Below are 20,842 nucleotides of genomic sequence, written 5' to 3'. Positions count from 1 at the left end.
CTATCTTTTAAAACTTCTGTCTTTTCCAGTATAATGTGAGTTCTATGAGGACAGAGATTTTTGTCTGTTTTATTACCTGTAACAGTGCATAGCACATAGTAGGTGCTCAATAAATATTTGTTGAATAACTGAATGAATATATATGAAAGGATTTCATAGCATATAATCTAATCCATTTTCTCTGTTGCTGCCAGAATCCCTTCAAGCAATATTCCTAGCAATACAGTTATCTAGGTTTTGCCCAAATGTATCCCAACCCAATTAGCTAGCTGGTAATAAACGACAATTACAAAGTTCTTGACACATTTAACTCTCACTGAAGCGAATGAGGTAGACAGCATTATCCTCATTTTACAGAAGAAGAAACTGAGGCACTGAGTGTTTCAGGTATCTTATTCAGTGACAAACACTTAATTACGTCTAGAGACAGTCAATTTCATTGTCATTGTAATAGATATTTTACTGGCCATAAGTTCTTGAGTGCATTTGGGCCCCAAATTGTTTTCTCTATAGCCTGCTTTAAAAAGAGGAAGAAATACAATATAAATGGATAACTTAAAATCTTCTGTATCTCTCACACTAGTACATTCAGCAGTTATGTCATATTATTGGCATACCTTAAGTTGTGGTAACAGAACAACCACTTGAACGCCAACAATATTCCAGTCACAAGATGAGGCACATTACATATGCCCTTTCACTTAATAACTACACTAACTTTATGAGGTGATCACCCCCATTTTGAGGACTCTGAGCCTCACAGTAGCATCTTCTCTAATATAACACACATAAAAAGAGGGCTGAGATTTAACACAAATCTGCCTAAACTAACAACGAAACCTCCAAGCATGTTCACATGAACTGCCTGAGCCAGTTTTTTGTTCTGTATACATGTAAGTATCTTTATAATCTAAACACAGGACTTAACATTTATTGCTGATAAACTTCATTTCCCTGGTTTAAGCTTATGATTTCTACCTATAATTACCTTTGGGGTTTTTATTCTGCCATCAAATGTATTAGTTATCCTTTAAACAGCAAAAATAAGCACACCTTCTCTTTCAGTTGTTTAGACAGGAAGTTTAATTAACTACTTAAAATGTTCAACAAAGCATAATCATATGTTATCCAGTATTACGTATCCACTAACTGAGGCACACTACATCAAATTAGTATCAGGCCACAAACCGACCCACTAGGTACCATGCTTTAATCCAGGAGTTGGCAAATGTTTTCTGTGAAGGTCCAGATTGGGTTTTGGGGCCAATTTGTCACAACTACTCAGCTCTAACGTTGAAGCACAAAAGCAGCCATAGATAACACCTAAGCGAATCAGCATGGTGCTGCTCTAATAAAACTGTACTTCAAAAACAGGCAGTGGGCCATGGGCCAGATTTGGCCCGCAGACTGTAGTTTGCTGACTCCTGATTTAATCTTGCAACCATCAAATTGAACTAGGTATTTAGGTCACTTCCACCTGTCTGGTTCACAAAAGTATCATGGAATTCTTTATCAAATACCCAATTAACTTCAGGAAATATTATGTCAACAGGCTGTCATGAACTATCAATGTAGCTACCAGATTAAAAAAGTAATGCTGATTTTGGAACAACTTACTTCTAGTGAATTCCTGCTGACTTCTATTATTATCTCTATTTTCAATATGCATGTAAGGCATCAACTACTCAGCAAATCATCCTAGAACTCTGACTGACTTGTAAATCAAATTTACTGATTTGTAAAATATTTGACCTTCATCAATTGGGGGTACCATTTACAAATTTTCTTTACAAATTCTCTTGATATCTTTTCATTATTGCTTGGTTTGCCTTATTTGCAAAATGTGGCTTAAACTTTAATTTCTCTTTATTATTTTTAATAATTTCCAGAGAGAAAAATCATTCTTAATGGAGAGTTGAGAAACAAAGTGATTTAGTTCTATACTCTATTTTTCAACTATCATTGCAAATCATCCTTAAAGTGGTATCCTAATCCTTCCTTAACTATATTTTCACTGTAACCAAACATTTTGCTGTATTTCTCATTTTGGGGAATTCAGCCTTAATTCAACACAGTACTTACTGGTCTATGCAACATTTTTATCCATCCTTGACTGTATCCCTTATTTCTTATATAGTCTCTTTCATTTCTTATAAGAAACACAAAGACAGAAATTTCAACTAGTATTACTGGGCTATTTCTCTTTTACTGTCTTATCGAAAATATTGACGACTTGACAGTAACTGCAATTGTAGAGCCCAAAACTTCATTTTTAGAGCCTCCTCTCTATAACTTTTGAAAATATCTTTCCTAAAGTCTAGATACAGCTTTGTGCATCTAATTTCCTTCTTTATTAAATTCTATATTTATCTATTTCCAAGCCTAAGTAAGCACTTTTTCTCATGTGTCTATTACTTTCACATCATTAGATATTATATTCAGAATAGAAATTTCCTTTTTGTGTCCTTCACTGAGTGAAAAAGTGGCCAACAAACCAAGACGTATATTATCACGTTTCACTCTTAACAGAATTAAGACTATCAGCATATATATATATATATACGTAGTTGAAATACTTTATCACTACCTGTCCCTGTGACAGTTTCATAATTTTTATTATGAAAATACTGTAGATATTTTATACAGCTATAAAATATATAAACTTAAACAGTAACATTTTATCTTATAAAATAATTTGAGTGCCATCTTATTCTTTATGAAAATATATTAGCACCTATTAGTAGAAAAAAAACAAATCTCTCCATCCATACTCATCTATTACAAAAGATAGAAGGACAATTTCATGGTACTTGGGCTACACTTCAAGAACGTATTATAAAATATACACTTTAGCAAAAATATCATTTTTGTATCAATGCAATTAAAGAATTTTAGTACCAATTATTCTACATTTGATTTTATTTGAAATATAAATATTTTAGAAGGCACAAATATTCTTAAAATGTTAAAGTGTGTTTTAAAATAACATTCTTTTAATTTTTATTTAAAACATAATCCTAAATATTGTTCAAGTGAGCATAACAACCATAAGTAAATATCTTAAACCGATGATGAAAACTCAAGTAGTTCTCTTGTGCCTAAACATGTAACTCTTCAATACAAGATGAAGCAAATAATAAAATGAATAATATTGTAAGCTTTACTACAGAATAAAGTAGCATGCAATGGAATTCAAGAAAAAAAATTTAAAATCACACGGTAGAACTGATCTCTATCCTTGGATGAATTTAGGTATTTAATTTCCAGTAATTTTATGTAAACTATGATGAGGTACCAACAAGAAAAGAAATTAATTAATTTCAGGAGTAATAAAACTTTTACTACTCCTCTATCAAGACAATGTTTAACTTTCTGACACTAAATGTTAGTTCCTTCGCTTTATAAAGAAACTGGATTGTGACACAAACATTTCAACAGCTGTTTTCATATACATATTATGAGATGAATTTAAATAGTGAGTATATTATTTTAGATATAGGATGCTTTAATAGGCTCTTCTAAAAATAACTGAGAAAAAATAATTTTACAGACAAAATACACTGTCATGACTTTACCGACATGGAATAAATAACTTACTTAAAAAAGAAGAACGGAGTTTTTTCACAGATTCAGAATATAAGCTAGAAACGCCGCACATGCAAGAAGTCACAATCAGCATACCTTAGTGAAGCAATGAAAAGCAGAAGGAAAAAAAAAGGAGACAAAGATACTAGAATGGTATGGTTGGGACAACGATTTCTGCTGAAGATAACACATGACAAAATGATCACACAAACAAAAACAGAAAAAAATATTCAACTATCACCAAAATGATAGTAAGGTCTACATCCCATCACCTTTTTCTTTTCTTCTCTCATGAATTATGAGAAGTATTTAGTATCAGCTAATAATGTCCTGAAAGCAACTGAGAAATGAATCTCAGAAAGAATTTTAATTCAGAGAGATTGAGTTAGGAAGTATAGATCAGAGCTTCCCGATGGCATTCTGCAAATGGGTTAGGTTAAGTCTGCCCCAGATGCAGTTCCCCTCAATCCCTGGTCCAGCTGGGCAGGTCCTGGGGAGTCTGGAGCCCAGAGGCCAGTTACTGCTAGAGGCCTCATTAATATATCCCTATATGCCAGAGATCCAATGCCATTTTCTGTGTGTGCCATGAGGTTTGGAAAAAAAAAAGGTGAGGAGTACTATTATAAACAGCTAACTATACATGTGTTCCATGAGGAATTAGTATTAAAACATTTAAAATAAGACTAATTACCTAGCAAACACAAAAGAATGCTACGGAGAGAATTCTTAATGGATCTGGGCTTGCACTGAATCAAAGCTATCAGAGAACGCTGTATTTCATAGAGTTCAAATTCACTTTTGCATCTACATTTTTTTTTCACATGGGAAATGATTCCTTTGAATTAAATAGTCAAAACAATAAACTGTTCGTCTCGCAATAAAAGGGACAGAACTGTGAAATTAACTTTTGTTCTGTAATAATGGGATGAATTTTCCTGTCATTATAATTTAGCTAAAGAAGTCTGAAACTGTGGTTCTTTCCCAATGTTAAATAAAATCCTAGAATATTAAAAACAAAAGCATAAGCTAATAACAACACAAAACAAAAAGGCAGGCTGATACATTTTATACAAACAGATGAAATCAGACAAGCTATCTACCCAATGGAAATACTTATATTCACAGAAGTAACTCAGCATTTATGGAAATCCTAAAGCTCAGGACTTTTTTCTTCTTACCTCCTGAAGGCTGTCGAGATTTACGAGGAGATCGGGGTTCTCTCCGATAAGGATCACTGGAGCCGCATAATTCAATAGTGCCCAGGTTGAGGAGTACTGCTTTCTGGAGGTAGTCGACCATTGCAATGCCACTACAATTGCCAAAAACTACCCTAGGAATAGGGAAAGAGCAAATATTTTAGCACAGATAAACAGCTACAAGAAAACATACTGCAGTCTACAGGGCTAAAAAATCATGATGGGTCTTTAAGAAAATTCCTTTTGAAACAAAACACTATTACAGCCATGCAAATACAGGTTACATACGCCTTCTGATGGAACTGTGCAGATTTTCTGTAGATATTAATGATTACAAATTAATATAGAATAAATTTGGCATAGGAGTTGGAACTCAACCAGGGACATAAATCTCCACACTAGGCAATATGACGTCTAGTTTTCGGACTTAGGGGTATTTTGAATGCCTCAGGGGAAGACATTCCCTTGCACTAGGGAAGTAGGGGATTATACCTTTGGAAAAGTTTTGGTAATCCCTATAGTCAAGAATAACAAGTAGAAAGCATAAATCTTGGGGGCCTCCCTTTGGACTATTCCAAATACCTTCTCAATTATGAGTCGGGAAGTACAAACCAACTATGAACAAAGCAACTATGAATAAAGGAATTTTATTCTTTTAAGATCCCTTAAGCCAGGAATCGAAAGCTAAAATATATAGAGGGGCTATATAAGTAAGTAAACGGGCCAACTAAGGACTGTAGTGAACTGGAGAGTGGACAGCCCACCTAAAGAGGGGAAGCTTCAACCCAGTTCCTCCTGACTACTGCCGAACAGAAATGGAGACATGGGCCAGATAATCAAAGTTTTCAATTAAAGCTCTAAATATGGATTTTCACATTAAATAGTCTTGGCAACTAGTTCAAATTTAAAAAATACACAAAAAAGGCTAAACAAAATACATCTGTGAGCCCAATGGGGACTGTGATCAACTGATTTGCAATTTCCTTTGAAACATCCTATTGGTTCCTTTTCTTATTCCCTGTTTCTCTTATGGCTGTGGGCAGTAAAATATTAAAAAGGGGAACGTTTGTGTTCTTACATGGTGGGGCCCAAATAAAAGACATTAGAGAATACTATCTCAGACTACAGCCAGTCTTAGCTGGGTGCACAACTGCAAGAGATAGAGTAGGTGGTAGTAGCTATAAGGAGGAAGAAGAAAGATGAATGAGTCCCTAGGGCTAGAATCAAGGGAAGGAGACAGTGACCTACACATAATAAATAGCTCTAGACTGAACAGTTAGCATGTGGTTTCTCTTGTAGCACAATGTTGATTTTTACTATTTACAACAGCCAGGACATGGGAGCAACCTAAGTGTCCATTGACAGATGAATGGATAAAGAAGATGTGTCACATATATACAATGGAATATTACTCAGCCATAAAAAGAAACGAAATTGAGTTATTTGGTGTGAGGTGGATGGACCTAGAGACTGTCATACAGAGTGAAGTAAGTCAACAAGAGAAAAACAAATACTGTATGCTAACACGTATATATGGAATCTAAAAAAAAAAGAAAAAGAATGGTTCTGAAGAACCTAGGGGCAGGACAGGAATACAGACGCAGACGTAGAGAATGGACTTGAGGACACGGGGAGGGGGAAGGGGAAGCTGGGACGAAGTGAGAGGGTGACATAGATATATATACACTACCAAATGTAAAAGAGATAGCTAGTGGGAAGCAGCCGCATAGCACAGGGAGATCAGCTCGGTGCTTTGTGACCACCTAGAGGGGTGGGATAGGGAGGGTGGGAGGGGGATGTGAGAGGGAAGAGAAATGGGGATATATGTATATGTTTAGCTGATTCACTTTGTTATACAGCAGAAATTACACACCATTGCAAAGCAGTTATACTCCAATAAAGATGTTAAAAAAAAAAAAAGACCCAACACAGCCAAAAATAAATAAATAAATAAATTTATTTATTAAAAAATAAATCAATCTATCCTATTATAATGGAAAGTATGTACTACTAACACTATATACTTGAAGGCATGAATTGATAAATAAAAATACACCTGTAGTATAGATGAATAGTTTACTTAACTATTACTATGCCTTTACAATTTACACAAGTTAACTATGGAAGGAGAAAGAACAAATTATACAGCTATGCTTCAACATTTATAGAATCAATTTAGAACATAGTCTTCTGGGTTGATGTTGTTAGACCTTCATTATACCAAACATTAACAAGGAAATTATTTCTCAGAGTACTTCCAGGACAGGATAGATTCACTGGTCCATAAGATATTTAACTTTAAATCAGGAAGCAGTATAAGCATATCCAGAGTAAATTATTCAAAACAGAACTATGTTCCAAATAAACACTGAGTTTGGTCTGAAATTAAAGTTATACAACATCTTTTTAAGTGATACTATAATAAAGATCATTCCGTTTTTAAAAATATAAAAATGCATGGAATACGATGAAGAGACGGAGAAACACAGAAATTATACTCACAATCCATAGGAAGAATTAACTGCCAGACTGGTTATTTGTTGCGGTGGTTCTCCACTCACCCATACCAACTGAATAACTAATTCTGTCTGATAACCTGGAGACTGCTTAAGTGGAGAATTTTTAACTCTGTAAGAAAGGAAAGCATGTTACCTGTTAACCCATCTTCAATTATCTTATTAGCCTATGTAATTATAAAGTCACGCATACGTAACTATATAAAAAATAACTTTATATATAAAATTGTAAAATATAAAAAAATGTCACAATCAGAATCCTGTCCTCTATAATCATTTAGTCTAGTTGGAGATGAAACACCTAGATAAATCACAAAAATAAGAAATTATATGTAAGTTCCACATATAAACTGGGGAGGGAGGGGAGAAGGGAAGGGGGAGAAGGGGAGGAGTGGGTAGAGAGGGATGAAAGAAGAATAGGGAAGGATGGGGAGAAGAATGAAGAGAAGCAACGACTTAGGTATTAGGAGGAAAAAAATCAAGTTAGAGAAAAAAATCCAAGTTAGAAAAGTAGGCTTAAAACTTGAAAAAGGTATGGTATAACTAAATGAAAACTGGCCCAAAACATAAGGAGTTAAGGAAAAAGTATAAAAAATGTGCGCAATTTATTTTTGTTTGTATAACCACTTTTACTATTAAAAAAAAATCTTTTTTGACTTTGAGTTCGTAGTAGTTTTGATTGTAGACTCTTCCCGTAATAACTGCTGCATAGTGTTAAAAAAATTGCTTTTGCAAAAAATATGCCAACAAGATAAAGAAGTAGGAAAACCCATAGTCAAAAATTAACAAGTGTCTAAGTTTGGTCACAGTGGAAGGTGTGTGTAGTAACAGTAAAAAAAAGTCACTATAGCGAGACAGGCCAGGGCCAGACTTTCCAGGGTCTTTGAGGTCCAGCTGCAAAGGTTTGATGTTGGTAGAAAGAACTCAGGGCTCTCAAAAAGGCTTGAGTTTGAGTCTTGGTTCTGCCACTTACTAGTCGTCTTCCTGTCTAGAAGTGGGAATAATATTACCTAATCACAGTATGACAGCACTATGAGTGCCTATGAAAGAGTTTTGCCAATGGTCAGATTATACAAAAGTAATATATTTTCATTATTAAAGTATTAAAAGCCAGTGAAGATTTATAAGAAATACTTTGGAAAGATTAACCGTAGAGGCATGCAAGACGAAGTACAATGAGACCCATGCGGAAGTTCCTGTGATCCTTGTGATGCGAAATAATAAGGTAGATTTCAAACACATGAAGTAAGTTCTCAAAAGGGCTCGTAAATTCCATTAAGGTAGACACCTTGCAGTTACTTTTAATATTCCAGCAGAGGCAGTACTCAATATTTACTGAATGAATGAATGAGCTGGAGGCTGATTAGAGATAGAGGAGGGGAGAAAAAGAAGACAGTGATTTTAAGTTCCAAAAAAGAAAAAAAGAAAGATAAAAGATGTCAAGATGAAGAGGCAGTTTTAGAGTAAGAAGTGGTTAACTTTGAGGTAGGATCTTCAAGTGAACTATTCAGCAAACAGTTATACTCACTTGTACTGAGTGAGTTCATACAAAACTTATACTGGTTAAATTTGTTATAAGCATGTTAGAGGGAGTGAAGGGGGGGTGGTTTATAAATGTGAGACTTTCTAAGGAATAAAGTTACTTAGATATAATACCTTGTCATATTTGCAAACTTCAAGTGATTTTGGAAGATAAAATTTTTTTTAAATGTGAGCAATTTATTTGTGACTACTTTTACTATTAAAAAAAATCTACTTTTACTTTAAAGTGAGAACGTTTTTGATTGCAAAGACTCTCTCCAGTAATTGTTCTTGCAAAACACATATAAAGCCTGGTTACTCCAACAATTCTTGGGGCTTCTGCTCCGGAGTGAGTGTATAAAGGAAGGACAGCAGGAAGTCTATTCGATGTTCAATCTCCTGACACTAAACTCAGAGAACCCTTTGGATCATTTACTTGGTGCTTCTAGTGAAGAACACCATGACACCAGACTTTTTGCTGTCCTACTTGCTAGACTCACTCTAGGTAAGAAAACAGGATGTTGTCCAAATTTCAGAGTAAACGTGAATCACCGAGGGTATCCCTAAAACAAACTGAGTTGCGGTCACATCTGCCTGTGCAAAGTCTTCCAGTTAATACACTCAGAACAGTACACTGGCTGATGCAGAAGTTTTGATTTCCCTCAGGGAAACACCCACGCTTGGCTACAGCCATCCCTCTTGAAAGACAAAAATAAAGACTGAGTAGCATTTCACCTCCACCAGAGACAGCTTCTGTTGATATAAGCACAGCCTGTAGAGTCTGAGTGTGCTATTTTCTCCCTGTATGAATTAGATAAGGTTCAAGGAAGTGTCTACCCTCCCTCTGGCATACTTAATGTGCACATTAGATTAGATTCTTAAGAGCAGAAACAGGCATTCAGGGATAATTTTAGAAGTGCATATACGGGCACATTTAAGATGTAAGTGATGAAGACACACAGAAGTCATGGAATTCTTATTTTACTTAGTTTGAAGGAACAAAAAAGTTCCAAAGCAAAAATAAGTCAAACTTGCTGAAAAATCCCCAATTGGTATAAAATTAGAAACCGAATCAAGAAATGATGAAATATGTTAGATTTTAAAAATACAAAATGGGGGTTGGGTGGGCGTTACGTTTAATGTCTACAATGGTTATATGCAAGTTACCATTTAATATTTTTAATATATACAAATTAATTTGTTTACTTTTTAAAGATAAAGGTTGAACTTTCATAAAAAGCTCTGTAATTTGTACAAATATATTTTAAATGTCAAAATAATGTCTGGAGGCTTTGTAGTTTCAAAATAATTTGTAGGTTTGGACTAACACCCTGCAAAAGCACAACTAAAATACTTAAATAAAACCAAAAGTTTATTGGTAAAAGAAGTAAATTGAATAGCTGCTTTTAAAATGTTTCTTCAGAAAAACAATTACTGTACAGGGAGGGATGGAGTGGGAGGCTGCGGTTAGCAGATGTAAGCTCTTCTATATAGAGTGGATAAACAACAGGGTCCTACTGTATAGTACAGGGAACTATATTCAATATCCTATGATAAACCATAATGGAAAAACATATTAAAAAAAGAATATATATATATATATGTATGTATAACTGAATCATTTTGCCATACAGCAGAAATTAACACAACATTGTAAATCAACTAGACTTCAATAGGAAAAAAAAAAAAACAACTCCCCAACCCAATTATGTACAAAAACATTTTGTATAAAAACAAACAAAAAAATCTAAGTATTAGTTATTTTCACATCAATTTAGCTATATTTATGACTTTTAAAAATTGGCTTTTGAGATTGTGGACTAAAACAATATGAAGTTAATAAATAACTGCATTAACCTGAAAACTATTAAAATGGTTAAAAAAAAGAAATATAACTCAAATTGCCTAGGATTTTAAAAAGTCACTAGTGAATGTGTGGATTTTAGACAAAAATCTCAAACTTGTTACCAGAAATACGTTACCAAAATAAACCTCAAACTGTACTTTATATGCTTATAAAAATTAAATTGACAAAAAGCAGGAGAAATACACATTAAAATCAGAAGAAATGACATTAACAAAAATTTTACAAATTTAAGTTTAAAGTAAAGTAGTACAGAATAAGTAACAAAAGGGAAAGATGTAGAATTCTTTTATTACCAAGTCTCATTCTATCTAAACATATGCCAGACTGTAGCAGAAAGGAGGTGTGTGTATATATACCTGAGAGAGAAAGGAAGGGGGAGGGGGAGGGGGAGGGGGGGAGAGAGGGAGGAGAAACTTGAGACCTTTCTGAGAATGTACTGATAGGTGCTTAACCTCAATGCTTATATTCGTTAGGTCAGATCAGTCTCTCATCCTTGGCGTTACTGACATTCTGAACCAGGTCATTCTTTGTCATGGGGCACTGTCTTGCGCACCGTAGGATGTTTTGCATCATCCCTGGCCTCTACACACTAGATGCCAGTAGCACCCTTTCTTCCCGTTGTGACAAATAATATCTGCAGACATTGCCAAGCACACTCTGAGGAGCAAAGTCATCCCCGTTTGAGAACCACTGGCACAGAACACACAACCTCAAATTCATGTAAACATATAAAGCAGATTTAAAAAAAAACAAACTCTACTTTTCTATAGATTTATATCACAAGTGATTGTCACATAAACCAATCTGCCTCATCTCTGGGGTGAATGCAGTTTTGATTACACGGATATTCTCCACAGGAACTGCTGAACTATTCACCAATAAAAGATTCTAGCAGATCTAAAACCAAAACAGCATAAATCCCGGTTCTGTTAACAAATGCAAACTGTCTTTCTCGCCGCCGGCCCCAGCTTGAACCTACTACAGCCTGGTTTCTGTCTCCCACTCTTGTACTGAATCTCTGACGTTTTCCACGATCAGTTTTCAGTCACTGCCCTAACCGACTTCTCTGTAAATGTAATACTTTTAATAAGTCTTCATGAACTCCTTCAATGATTTTGACTCTTTCCTCTTTTCTTTCTGTGCCATATTTAAGGCACATATGCTTAACAAAATTTAACCACTCAATAATATAAATTGGACAGAAAAAAAGGAAAACTAAACCTTGTCCAATTTATTCCTGTAAAAAAGCAAAATGTATTCAAATCTGGATTTCCACAATAAAGGCATTTAAATAACGATACTGTGATGCTAGAGAAGATTCAGAAAAAGACAAGAAAATGATTACCCAACAACTGAATCTCTAAAGACTGAAAAAACAGAATTTTCAGAGTGGAAGAAAGCAGCCTAAATATACATTTGATCCACATATAAATCCAGACTAAAAAACAATGACGGATTTAGAAGACGAAGCTCTATATAGAGGAAAGATCCATGCTCATCTACCAGTATGTTTAGAGATCAAATCTTAGTACTTTAAGGATAAAATCATGGAATGCAATCATATTTCTCTTGGTGCCACAGAAAAAAAGAGTTGAATTAACCACGGCGAAACACAAAAAGAGATGTGGTTATGTCATTGTACTCCATCACAGGAAGATGTTACTTCACTTTACGAATGTTTACAATTTATCTAAATTAAAAGATAACTTCCAAAACACCTGTATTTTTAGATAACTTACTTCAAACAAGGGACGTTATCACGAAGCCCATCAGATGAACTGCTACTGGTAGAAGGATGAGACTGAGGAAGAACGGGCTGAGGATTGGCACTCCCAACTGGTGTTGGCAAAGGTGGTGCCTGTTCACCCTCTGGAGATTCCACATCACTTATCTCATATAACAATCGAACTTCAAGCATCTGTTGTAAAAGTAAAAAGTTTACCCTCTCCTAATAATTACTGTTCATTTTATTACAGTTTATCCATACACACACGTACACTACAGTGGAAAGAACACTTTCAAAGGAAAACTTTAGTGAGATTTCTAAAGGTAAGGATTTAGCAAAGGAAAAAAGGTTCCTGACTCAGCTTTTTAAAAATGATCATGTGTATGTGTGCAAGTACATGCACACATGCATTATGATTTTAGAATTTACGGCACTCCTGTTAATACTAAATTAGAGTATGCTCATACTTACATTATCTTTCCTTAAATGAAACAGAATATATATAAGATTTAAATGTTCAGTAAGAAGATATACAAAGAAATATGACTTTCTGTCACAGAAGATAGATGGCAATGTAAATACTGAGGTGTTTTAAAAGTGACTGCAAAGAACCTCCTAAATAATACTAAAACTTTAAGATGTCAGGCATCTGACATTGAAACTAATTAAGAGACTACTACCGGAATGACTTCTGTAATCACTTCTTGTTTGCTGAATCTATAAATAATGACATGAGCTGAAACTCCAGCTATGCACAACATCCGACTTTCTGGACACCAGGAGATGATCTGAATGGCATACGGATCTTCATCTACAATGTCTGTGTTTGGCTTGTCATCTTTATTTCTTGACTTTTCAAATACTTTAGATGTCTTTAATTTATATAATACTTGTAGATTTACTAAAAAAAAAGATAAAATATGATATCTTAATATAAAAGGAACAAATATCAGGTAATATTTAATCAGTCATATCACGTAAGGAAGATAGACTATATTTTTTGAACCACAGTTTTATTCCTAGGTCTACATTTCTCTACTATTCTTTTACATAATGCATTCACTGTACTCACTGACCAAAAAAGATGTACTCATTGTATTCATTAAAAAGAAAAAAAAAAACACCATTACGATGAATTTAAATTATCTGAAAACAAAAGAGTAACAAAAAGATTTTGTAAAAAACAATTGCATAAATATAATAAAAACAGTAAGGCACATATTTTGCTTTGCAGATTTATTTTCTACATATTTTCTCTCTGAAAGGTACCAATATTATCTAACACTTCTACATGGTGAAACATAATATACCCTCAGTTAACTGGATTCTAATTGCAAACATTATTCATTCAAAGCATTCTTTCCTTTTTTGCTAATGTAGCGACCATATATATTTTGCAAAGATAAGTTTAGAATCAGGCATTAAAATTATTCAGCAGATTTCTGTTGATTTGAAACATATGCGCACTTTTCCTATCTCTGAGTTAGGAAGAGAAGGTTTGAAGAAAGGACTTGGGTATTTCTGCTGAAAATTATTCTTGACTTACTAATTAACATCCTTAAAATGTCTTTATTATAAATTCTAAACTCATATACTTGATAAGTCAGGTATTAAATTTATAGTCTCTAAATTTCAAATTAAATGTTGGTTATGCAATCATTACAAAACAGGCTATATAAAAGCAATGATTGTAGAGCATGTAACAAACACGATTCAGAATACTTACTCGCAGAAGCATCCCAGAACTTAACTGACCCGTCAGCGTGCCTATGAAAAGCAAATGAGTTAAGAATGTGTTGAAGAAAAAAAAATTACATTATTTCTCTCTTTTAAGTTAAATATATTGTTACTTAAAAAGACAGTCACCAAAATGAGGAAAAAGGTAAAATTTAGGGTAGACTGGCAGGTTCTATACAATAACTTATTTCTTATTATGTTACTGCAAGCACTACCTGCCCAATTAATTTTCATGTAGTCTTAATCATATTTAGTTATTATTGATTCATTAGGTGAAAATGGACTTTTACTTACCCTGTAATAATTATTTCTGAGTAGCTTTGAGCACCCAAGCCCCAATTGCCTCCATTAATGGGCCATTCCTATAAGAAAAGATTACTGTATAAAGCAATTTACATCATAATACATCTATGACAAGAGCACACAACATATTTCATGTTCAAAAAGGATTTTAATTTCTCTAGAAAAGGTATCATTATCAACCACTCCAAGGTGATAAATATAAAATACTGAAATGTAACATGTTCAGTACCTTTTTGCTGTAACCTTGACGTTTCTGTCTAGCTCCAACAGAATAAAGTGCAGGAATAAGGTCCACAGGACAATCAGCAAAATATTCGCAACATGTAACAGGGGATTCATGTATACTCAAAGGGTAGGGATTTTCAAATATAGGATACCTTTAACAACAGGAAAAGAAAAATATTAACTTAATGAATTATTACCTATGATTAATACAACAATGAAAACTTAAAAAAATATTTAAACTTATTTAATAATAAGTATCCTTTGTTCCACATGGTCTTGTTATTTTCAAGAAGAAAAAAAAATTCATTATTACAGGTAGCATACACTAAGTTGATGTGAATTTAGGAATGCCTTAAAGTAAGGTAAATAATACTGTTCACTTACACTTTAGGGTTTCCCTATCTCAGTACTATTCCCATTTTGGATCAGATAATTTATTATGGGGACTGTCCCGTGCATTGTGGATGTTTTGCAGGATCCCTGTCCTCTACCACTAGATGCCAGTAGCACCCCTCCCCACAAGAGAAGATGTCTACACAGACATTGCCAAATGTCTCTTGCGGGGCAAAATTGCCCCCAGTTGAGAAACACTGAAATACTGAATGGGTAAACTCGTTTAAAACCATATTTAATGATTATCTCTCAAGAAATACAAATAAGTAATACAATGTTCTTCCATTCAAAAAATTTATAAGTTAACATACTATCATCTACGAACAAGAAGAATATGGGAAATACCACAAAAAGTTGCAAAGGAGCTATGGTGAGAATCTATAGATCAGATATGATATATGTGGTTAAGAGAGAATAAGAAAAGCTTGAAGAGGCTGCCTTTGAAAGTTATGTGGATTTTTGATGGCAGTGAAGCAAGTGGAATGCTTCAGCTGTTGGGAGCTACATAAGAAAAGACATGGAAGTGTGGTGTTTGTTTAATACACCATTCAGTTTTTCTAGCGAACAGGCACCAGGTTGGAAATGTACCCTTAATTCCGTCAGTGTAGAGTAGCAGGCTGAGAAACTGTTTTTACACAAAAAACCAATAGAGAACTATAGTGGTTTAAAGAAAAGAGTAACAAGATTGGGGTTGCATGTAAAATTACCTGACAATGTTCATGACACACGGCAACAGAAAGTGAATATGGGTGGAGAGACTACAAGAGTTATTCTGGAGGAAAGCTGTGATGGGGATGAATTTTGGACATATCTGATTTTGTGTGCCCCCAGAGTATCCAAGTATTAAGTTGAATCATATGAAATTTCAGAAATTCAACAAATCTTGACTTAAACAAGAAATTTCTATGAGTAACATAACAGAGGAATTTGGCAGGTAATGAGAAATGTTTATCTGTAGTTCTAAACAGAGGTCCAGGTTATGGATATAAATGTAGCATTTTCAAAGAAATGAAACAGCCAATCCTATGCTAAAAAGACTCTTTTTTTCACCACACACTAAAGTAATTGCTCACCAAATTTTATTTCTTACCCATTTTGTGCAAGGTCTATAAGTACTAAATCCTTTTCTAGTAGAACAACCACAGCATATGGTTCTTGAAAATCTGGAATAGGAAAACAATGCATTAACAGTAGTTTTAAATATGCAAGAGCACAGCAAATGAGATAACAAACATTTCTTGCTTAGTTTTTATTTTATTTTGTTCCATTCTCTCAAGTATTTAACATTCTGATATTATACTTCATACAATGCAAGGGCAGTATGTTTTAAATGAGATAAATCTATATAACACCCCATAAAAAATTAGTTATTCTGTAAAGATGAATTAGACAAGAAGCTCACAGTACCTTCCATGGTATTGCAAAGTCCAAGGCAGGACATGAACAACAAACCCCAAATTTAAATCTTAATACGCATAAGAACAACTCATACTGGATCTCACAGGAACCCACTAGAGTACTACTATAATATTATAATCTCTTTCTTGGGTATTTTCTATGTGCATGTTAATTATGAAATGCATTACATATTTATATCTCAATTAGCTTCAAATAAAGTAAAAAAAGATCCAGATAAATTCCTCTTGAAATAATAACATGCCAGTTGTAATGGTTAATTTCATGTGTTAACTTGTCTTTACTGTGGTGCCCAGCTGTCTGGTCAAACACCAGTCTAGATGTTGCTGTGAAGGTATTTTTTAGATGTGACTAACATTTAAATTAGTAGATTCTGAGTAAAGCAGATTATCCTAGATAATGTGGGTGGGTCTCATCCAATCAGTTGAAGGCCTGAAGAGCAAAGACAGGAGGTGTTCGGAAAAATGCAATTTGCCTCAAGATGGCAACTCAGAAACGTGCTTGAGTTTCCAGCCTTCAGAATTCACACTCAAGACTGCAAATCAAACTCTTTCCTGAATTTTCAGTCTGCAGTAAGTTTTCACAATTCCTTTAAAATAAATTCGTATTCTTGCTCTCTTTTTCTCTCTAAAATCTCCTATTGGTTCTGTTTTTTTTGAGAACTGTAACTAATACATTAGTAATTTAGAGGATTTTTAAATGTTTCTTAATGTGGACAGTTTTGTTTATTCTTCAAAGGCACTTACTACTAATATGTAATATTAAACAGATACAGTTTAAAAACAAAATTTACTTCTCAAATAAAATTTACAAAGTTATGAAGGCAGCATCTCTCCCATGGAAGAACTGGCACAACAGGATAAGGAAACTACTTAGATAACAAATAGGTCTTTGTTCTGAATAACATATCTATAGCGAATGAACTTTAAAGACACAAAGCTTACCATTTGGGTATGGGGTTTCACACAGCGTCAGGAAATCAACAATTGAATAGTCCATTTCTAGCACTGCAGTACTTTTCCCATGCATAACTGTTAAGCAAGGTCTTCTTCCTACAGTATCGTATGACAAACCTCCTGATAAAATAATAAAAGGTTCCCTAGAAATAAAATACATAGTCAGGATTACAAATAGCATAGTGGAGTCTATTTTGTTGCTGTATCATAAATTGTTTTTTAGTGAAATAATAAAATCTTAAATTTTAACATTTTTACGCATCATTTAATTGAATACTCACATGTAGCTTTTTAAATTGCGTTAGGTAAGACCCAGGTGAGTTCCTGAAAATTCACCTACAGTAAGAATGAACACTGACCACATTTGACTCTCATAACCTCCCCTTTGGTCCCTAATTTTTTTCCCTTTACCCTTTTCATACAATTTTCAAAATATTCTCTCTGGGTTTCTCCTGATAAGTCTCTTAAAGGTACTGTCATTATTTCCAATCCTAATAACCAGACCTTCTCAACAGAAATTCTAAGAGAGAATGCTAATACCCTAAGGCATCCATTGTATGTAATGAATTAACTTCTCATTGATGCATCAACAATGTACTAGCTACAAATCACCCTTGAGAAAAATGGTCGCTCAAACCATTTTCTGTAGGGCTTAATTGTCTCCTAGAACCTTGGCTGGTATGCTCTCAAACTACAACTTCCATGCACATCTATCAGCTGCCTTTTTGACACTTCTAATTAGCCCTATAACTCTTGTCTCCCTATTAGTCATTATTAAATTTAATGATTTATCTAGATCTATTTTTAAATATATTTAAATATGCAAAAAAGAAAAAACCCTAAATATCCTTTCCTCTGTTTTGGTCTGTGTGTATTTCTTTATCTTTCACCTGCCTGTTCATGTTTTTTGTCCATGTTTTATTGGATTAGTAACTCTTTTCTAATTGGTTTGTAAGAGTTCTTTGCATTCTAAGGAAATTAGCTCTTGATCTGCCACATGTACCTTCCCATTGGTTGGTGGGGAAGTTGTTTATGGTGCATTATATAGATGACTTAAAATGTTCCATGCATGAGTTTCTTAAATCTCTTCATTTACAATTTTTTTAGGTAGTTTCATAATGCTTACTCTAAGTCCAGTGTAGCTATCTCCCTCCTCTCACACTTAGTACAAGCAGTATGTAATAATATGTAACAGTTAAAAGTGCTAGTTCTGGAACTAAACTGTCTGTTTAAATCTCAGCTCTGGCTTTACTTTCTGTATGACCTTGGATAAGGTGCTTAATCTCTATGCCTAGCTTCTGCATCTATAACATGGAGATAGAGTGATATCTATTTTCAGACAATTATTGAATTAATATTTGCAAAACACTGGCGCCAGTGCCTGGCACACAGACCACCCTTAGTAAGAATTACCTAGTATTATCGTCATTATCATCAAATAATCATTATCACCCATTGAGCTAATTTATTTTGCTTATTGTTTTCCTCATGAAAATGTAACCTCCATGAGGGCAAGGGTTTTTGTCCACTTTGTTCACTGCTGTATCCAAAACAGTGCCTCGTTGGTAAATGAATGAATGAACAGAAATGTATGTTACGTTAACCACTGTCTAGCTTACTAACGTTTAGATTTTTCAGCGCTAAACTGTTTTGGGTAATCTTAGTTTTTCAGCTAAGTGACAGTAACCAGAGCTTAAAACTTTGTCCTGAATAGAACTGTATAGCCATATATTCATTGCTCTAATCTCCTGGCTTACTGTGATTATTGACTGTGGTCAGGAAAGTATATTTAATTTTCTTCTACTTTTCATCACATATAATGAATAAACAGAATATATCTCTTCTCATCTGTATTTTGAAATATAACATACAACTGAATATAAAATACTAAGAAGAAGGGTGAAGAGTCTAACAACTTATACTCTTATAGAGTGAGAGGCCTGGGACAGGTATTTTATATGTAGTATTTCAAGAATAGTCTGACAAGTTTGGTTTTACATATAGCCAACTTAAAAAAAAAACACAAGTATTATTAATGTAAGAACCATGAACAGGAAGATGCTGAGTTACACTACAGAATAAAATTTCCATGGAGATACCAAGTAGGTATTGCCAGGTAAGTGATCAGCTTATTGGACAAACTTTTAACGTATTAAATAACACCATGGCATTTAGGTAGGTTTGTCCTCAAAAGGCAACTATGTATTTGTTCAGTGGCCTTGTAAATGGCCTGTACTTCTTTTCTAAATTTAGGAGAAAAAAATATAGTGAAAAAAACATGGATAAAAATAAATGGATAAATAGTTTGAAAGGAATACCACAGTAATATTCTTTTTCATAATAATAAAGGTTTCCATAATTCAGCAATAAATGCATATATATATATTTTTTTCTTATTTTATGTACTGTTTTTAAAAAATCTTATATTATGTGCAGTTTGCCAGGCAGGAATCACCTGACTTACAAATCCCACAGGCTATGTATTTTTTTCATTGTAATGCCCCAAATCTTGAGGCATAAATATTAATGAAATAGTTTACAAGAAAAAAAACCTGTCTTAAATACAATGATAAAATAAAATTAAATATTTTAATCCTAGATGGTGAAAATTGTAAAAATTCAAAGGTTTTGTTGGCATTTGGAATTATATTAAAAGTTCTAGGGATCTAGATTATTTCTAGGTAATATGTGAATTAAGTTTTATTCCATTACTTTAAGAGGAATTTAAGAAGAATTTCTTTAATGATGTTGTTGGGTGTTATACAAGACTTTAACTTTTGAAGGCATCTAGGTTAGGAAGGTGTTAGTTTGAACTTTTTATAATTTTGATTGTAGTTTTTAAGAGACTAGACACTTAAGAAAGCATATATGCTTCCTGATTCTGATCAACCTCATTGGCTGGCCTTGATAACAGCTTTGGCTGAAGCTGTGTTTCCACGTGAAACGTTCTTTATCTTTTCTACCCAAAAAGCCACTTGTATAACGAACTTGCTCAACTCAGTTCCATAATGCTACCCATTTATTCACTCAAATAGTTTTTGAGCACCTGTACGCCTGAGAATAAAATGGTGCTCTCATGCCTAGTCTAGACAGACAGTAAACACATTGTGACAAGTACTGTGAAGAAAATAAAACAAAGTTGAGTGATGTGCTGAATGTAAGGGAGGGGCTAGAGGGGTTACTGTAAAATAGAGCAGTCAGGAAAGGCCCCTAAAGTAATGACAGATGAACTGGAACCAGAATGAAGGGGAGCCAGCCATTCAAAATCTTGGGGTTGGGGGAGAAGGATATACATTCCAGGCTGCAGGAATAACCACTGCAAAGCCCTCAAGTCAAGAATGAGCTTGGAATATCTGAGGAACTAAAAGGTCAGCATGGTTGCAACACAGTGAGTAAAGCAA

General features: G+C 34.0%; 1 protein-coding gene across 11 annotated transcripts in view; it reads right to left on the bottom strand.

The window, feature by feature from the left end:
* The window catches only part of STXBP5 (syntaxin binding protein 5), a 165,767-nt gene that overhangs the window by 59,722 nt on the left and 85,203 nt on the right, over nucleotides 1–20,842 (bottom strand). For 8 of the 11 annotated variants that reach the window (XR_002179675.3, XM_019951508.3, XM_019951509.3 and 5 more), the window contains 10 exons: nucleotides 17,430–17,584; nucleotides 16,160–16,232; nucleotides 14,681–14,828; nucleotides 14,443–14,510; nucleotides 14,138–14,178; nucleotides 13,092–13,312; nucleotides 12,425–12,603; nucleotides 7,284–7,409; nucleotides 4,764–4,915; nucleotides 3,598–3,681 (listed from right to left, as the gene is read on the bottom strand). Coding sequence is in view for 10 of the 11 variants with exons in the window: in XM_019951508.3 (XP_019807067.1) it covers nucleotides 3,598–3,681; nucleotides 4,764–4,915; nucleotides 7,284–7,409; nucleotides 12,425–12,603; nucleotides 13,092–13,312; nucleotides 14,138–14,178; nucleotides 14,443–14,510; nucleotides 14,681–14,828; nucleotides 16,160–16,232; nucleotides 17,430–17,584 (1,247 nt within the window). In the remaining variant the exon portion in view is untranslated. The remainder of the gene's footprint in view (nucleotides 1–3,597; nucleotides 3,682–4,763; nucleotides 4,916–7,283; nucleotides 7,410–12,424; nucleotides 12,604–13,091; nucleotides 13,313–14,137; nucleotides 14,179–14,442; nucleotides 14,511–14,680; nucleotides 14,829–16,159; nucleotides 16,233–17,429; nucleotides 17,585–20,842) is intronic. The other 3 variants (XM_019951510.3, XM_073789707.1, XM_019951513.3) reach the window with 1 other exon arrangement.

The sequence above is a fragment of the Tursiops truncatus genome, chromosome 12 (genome assembly GCF_011762595.2).
Source record: "Tursiops truncatus isolate mTurTru1 chromosome 12, mTurTru1.mat.Y, whole genome shotgun sequence".
Taxonomy (NCBI): Eukaryota; Metazoa; Chordata; class Mammalia; order Artiodactyla; family Delphinidae; genus Tursiops; species Tursiops truncatus.
Note: the sequence above shows the minus strand (reverse complement) of the source record. Positions and strands in the feature narration are given on the sequence as shown.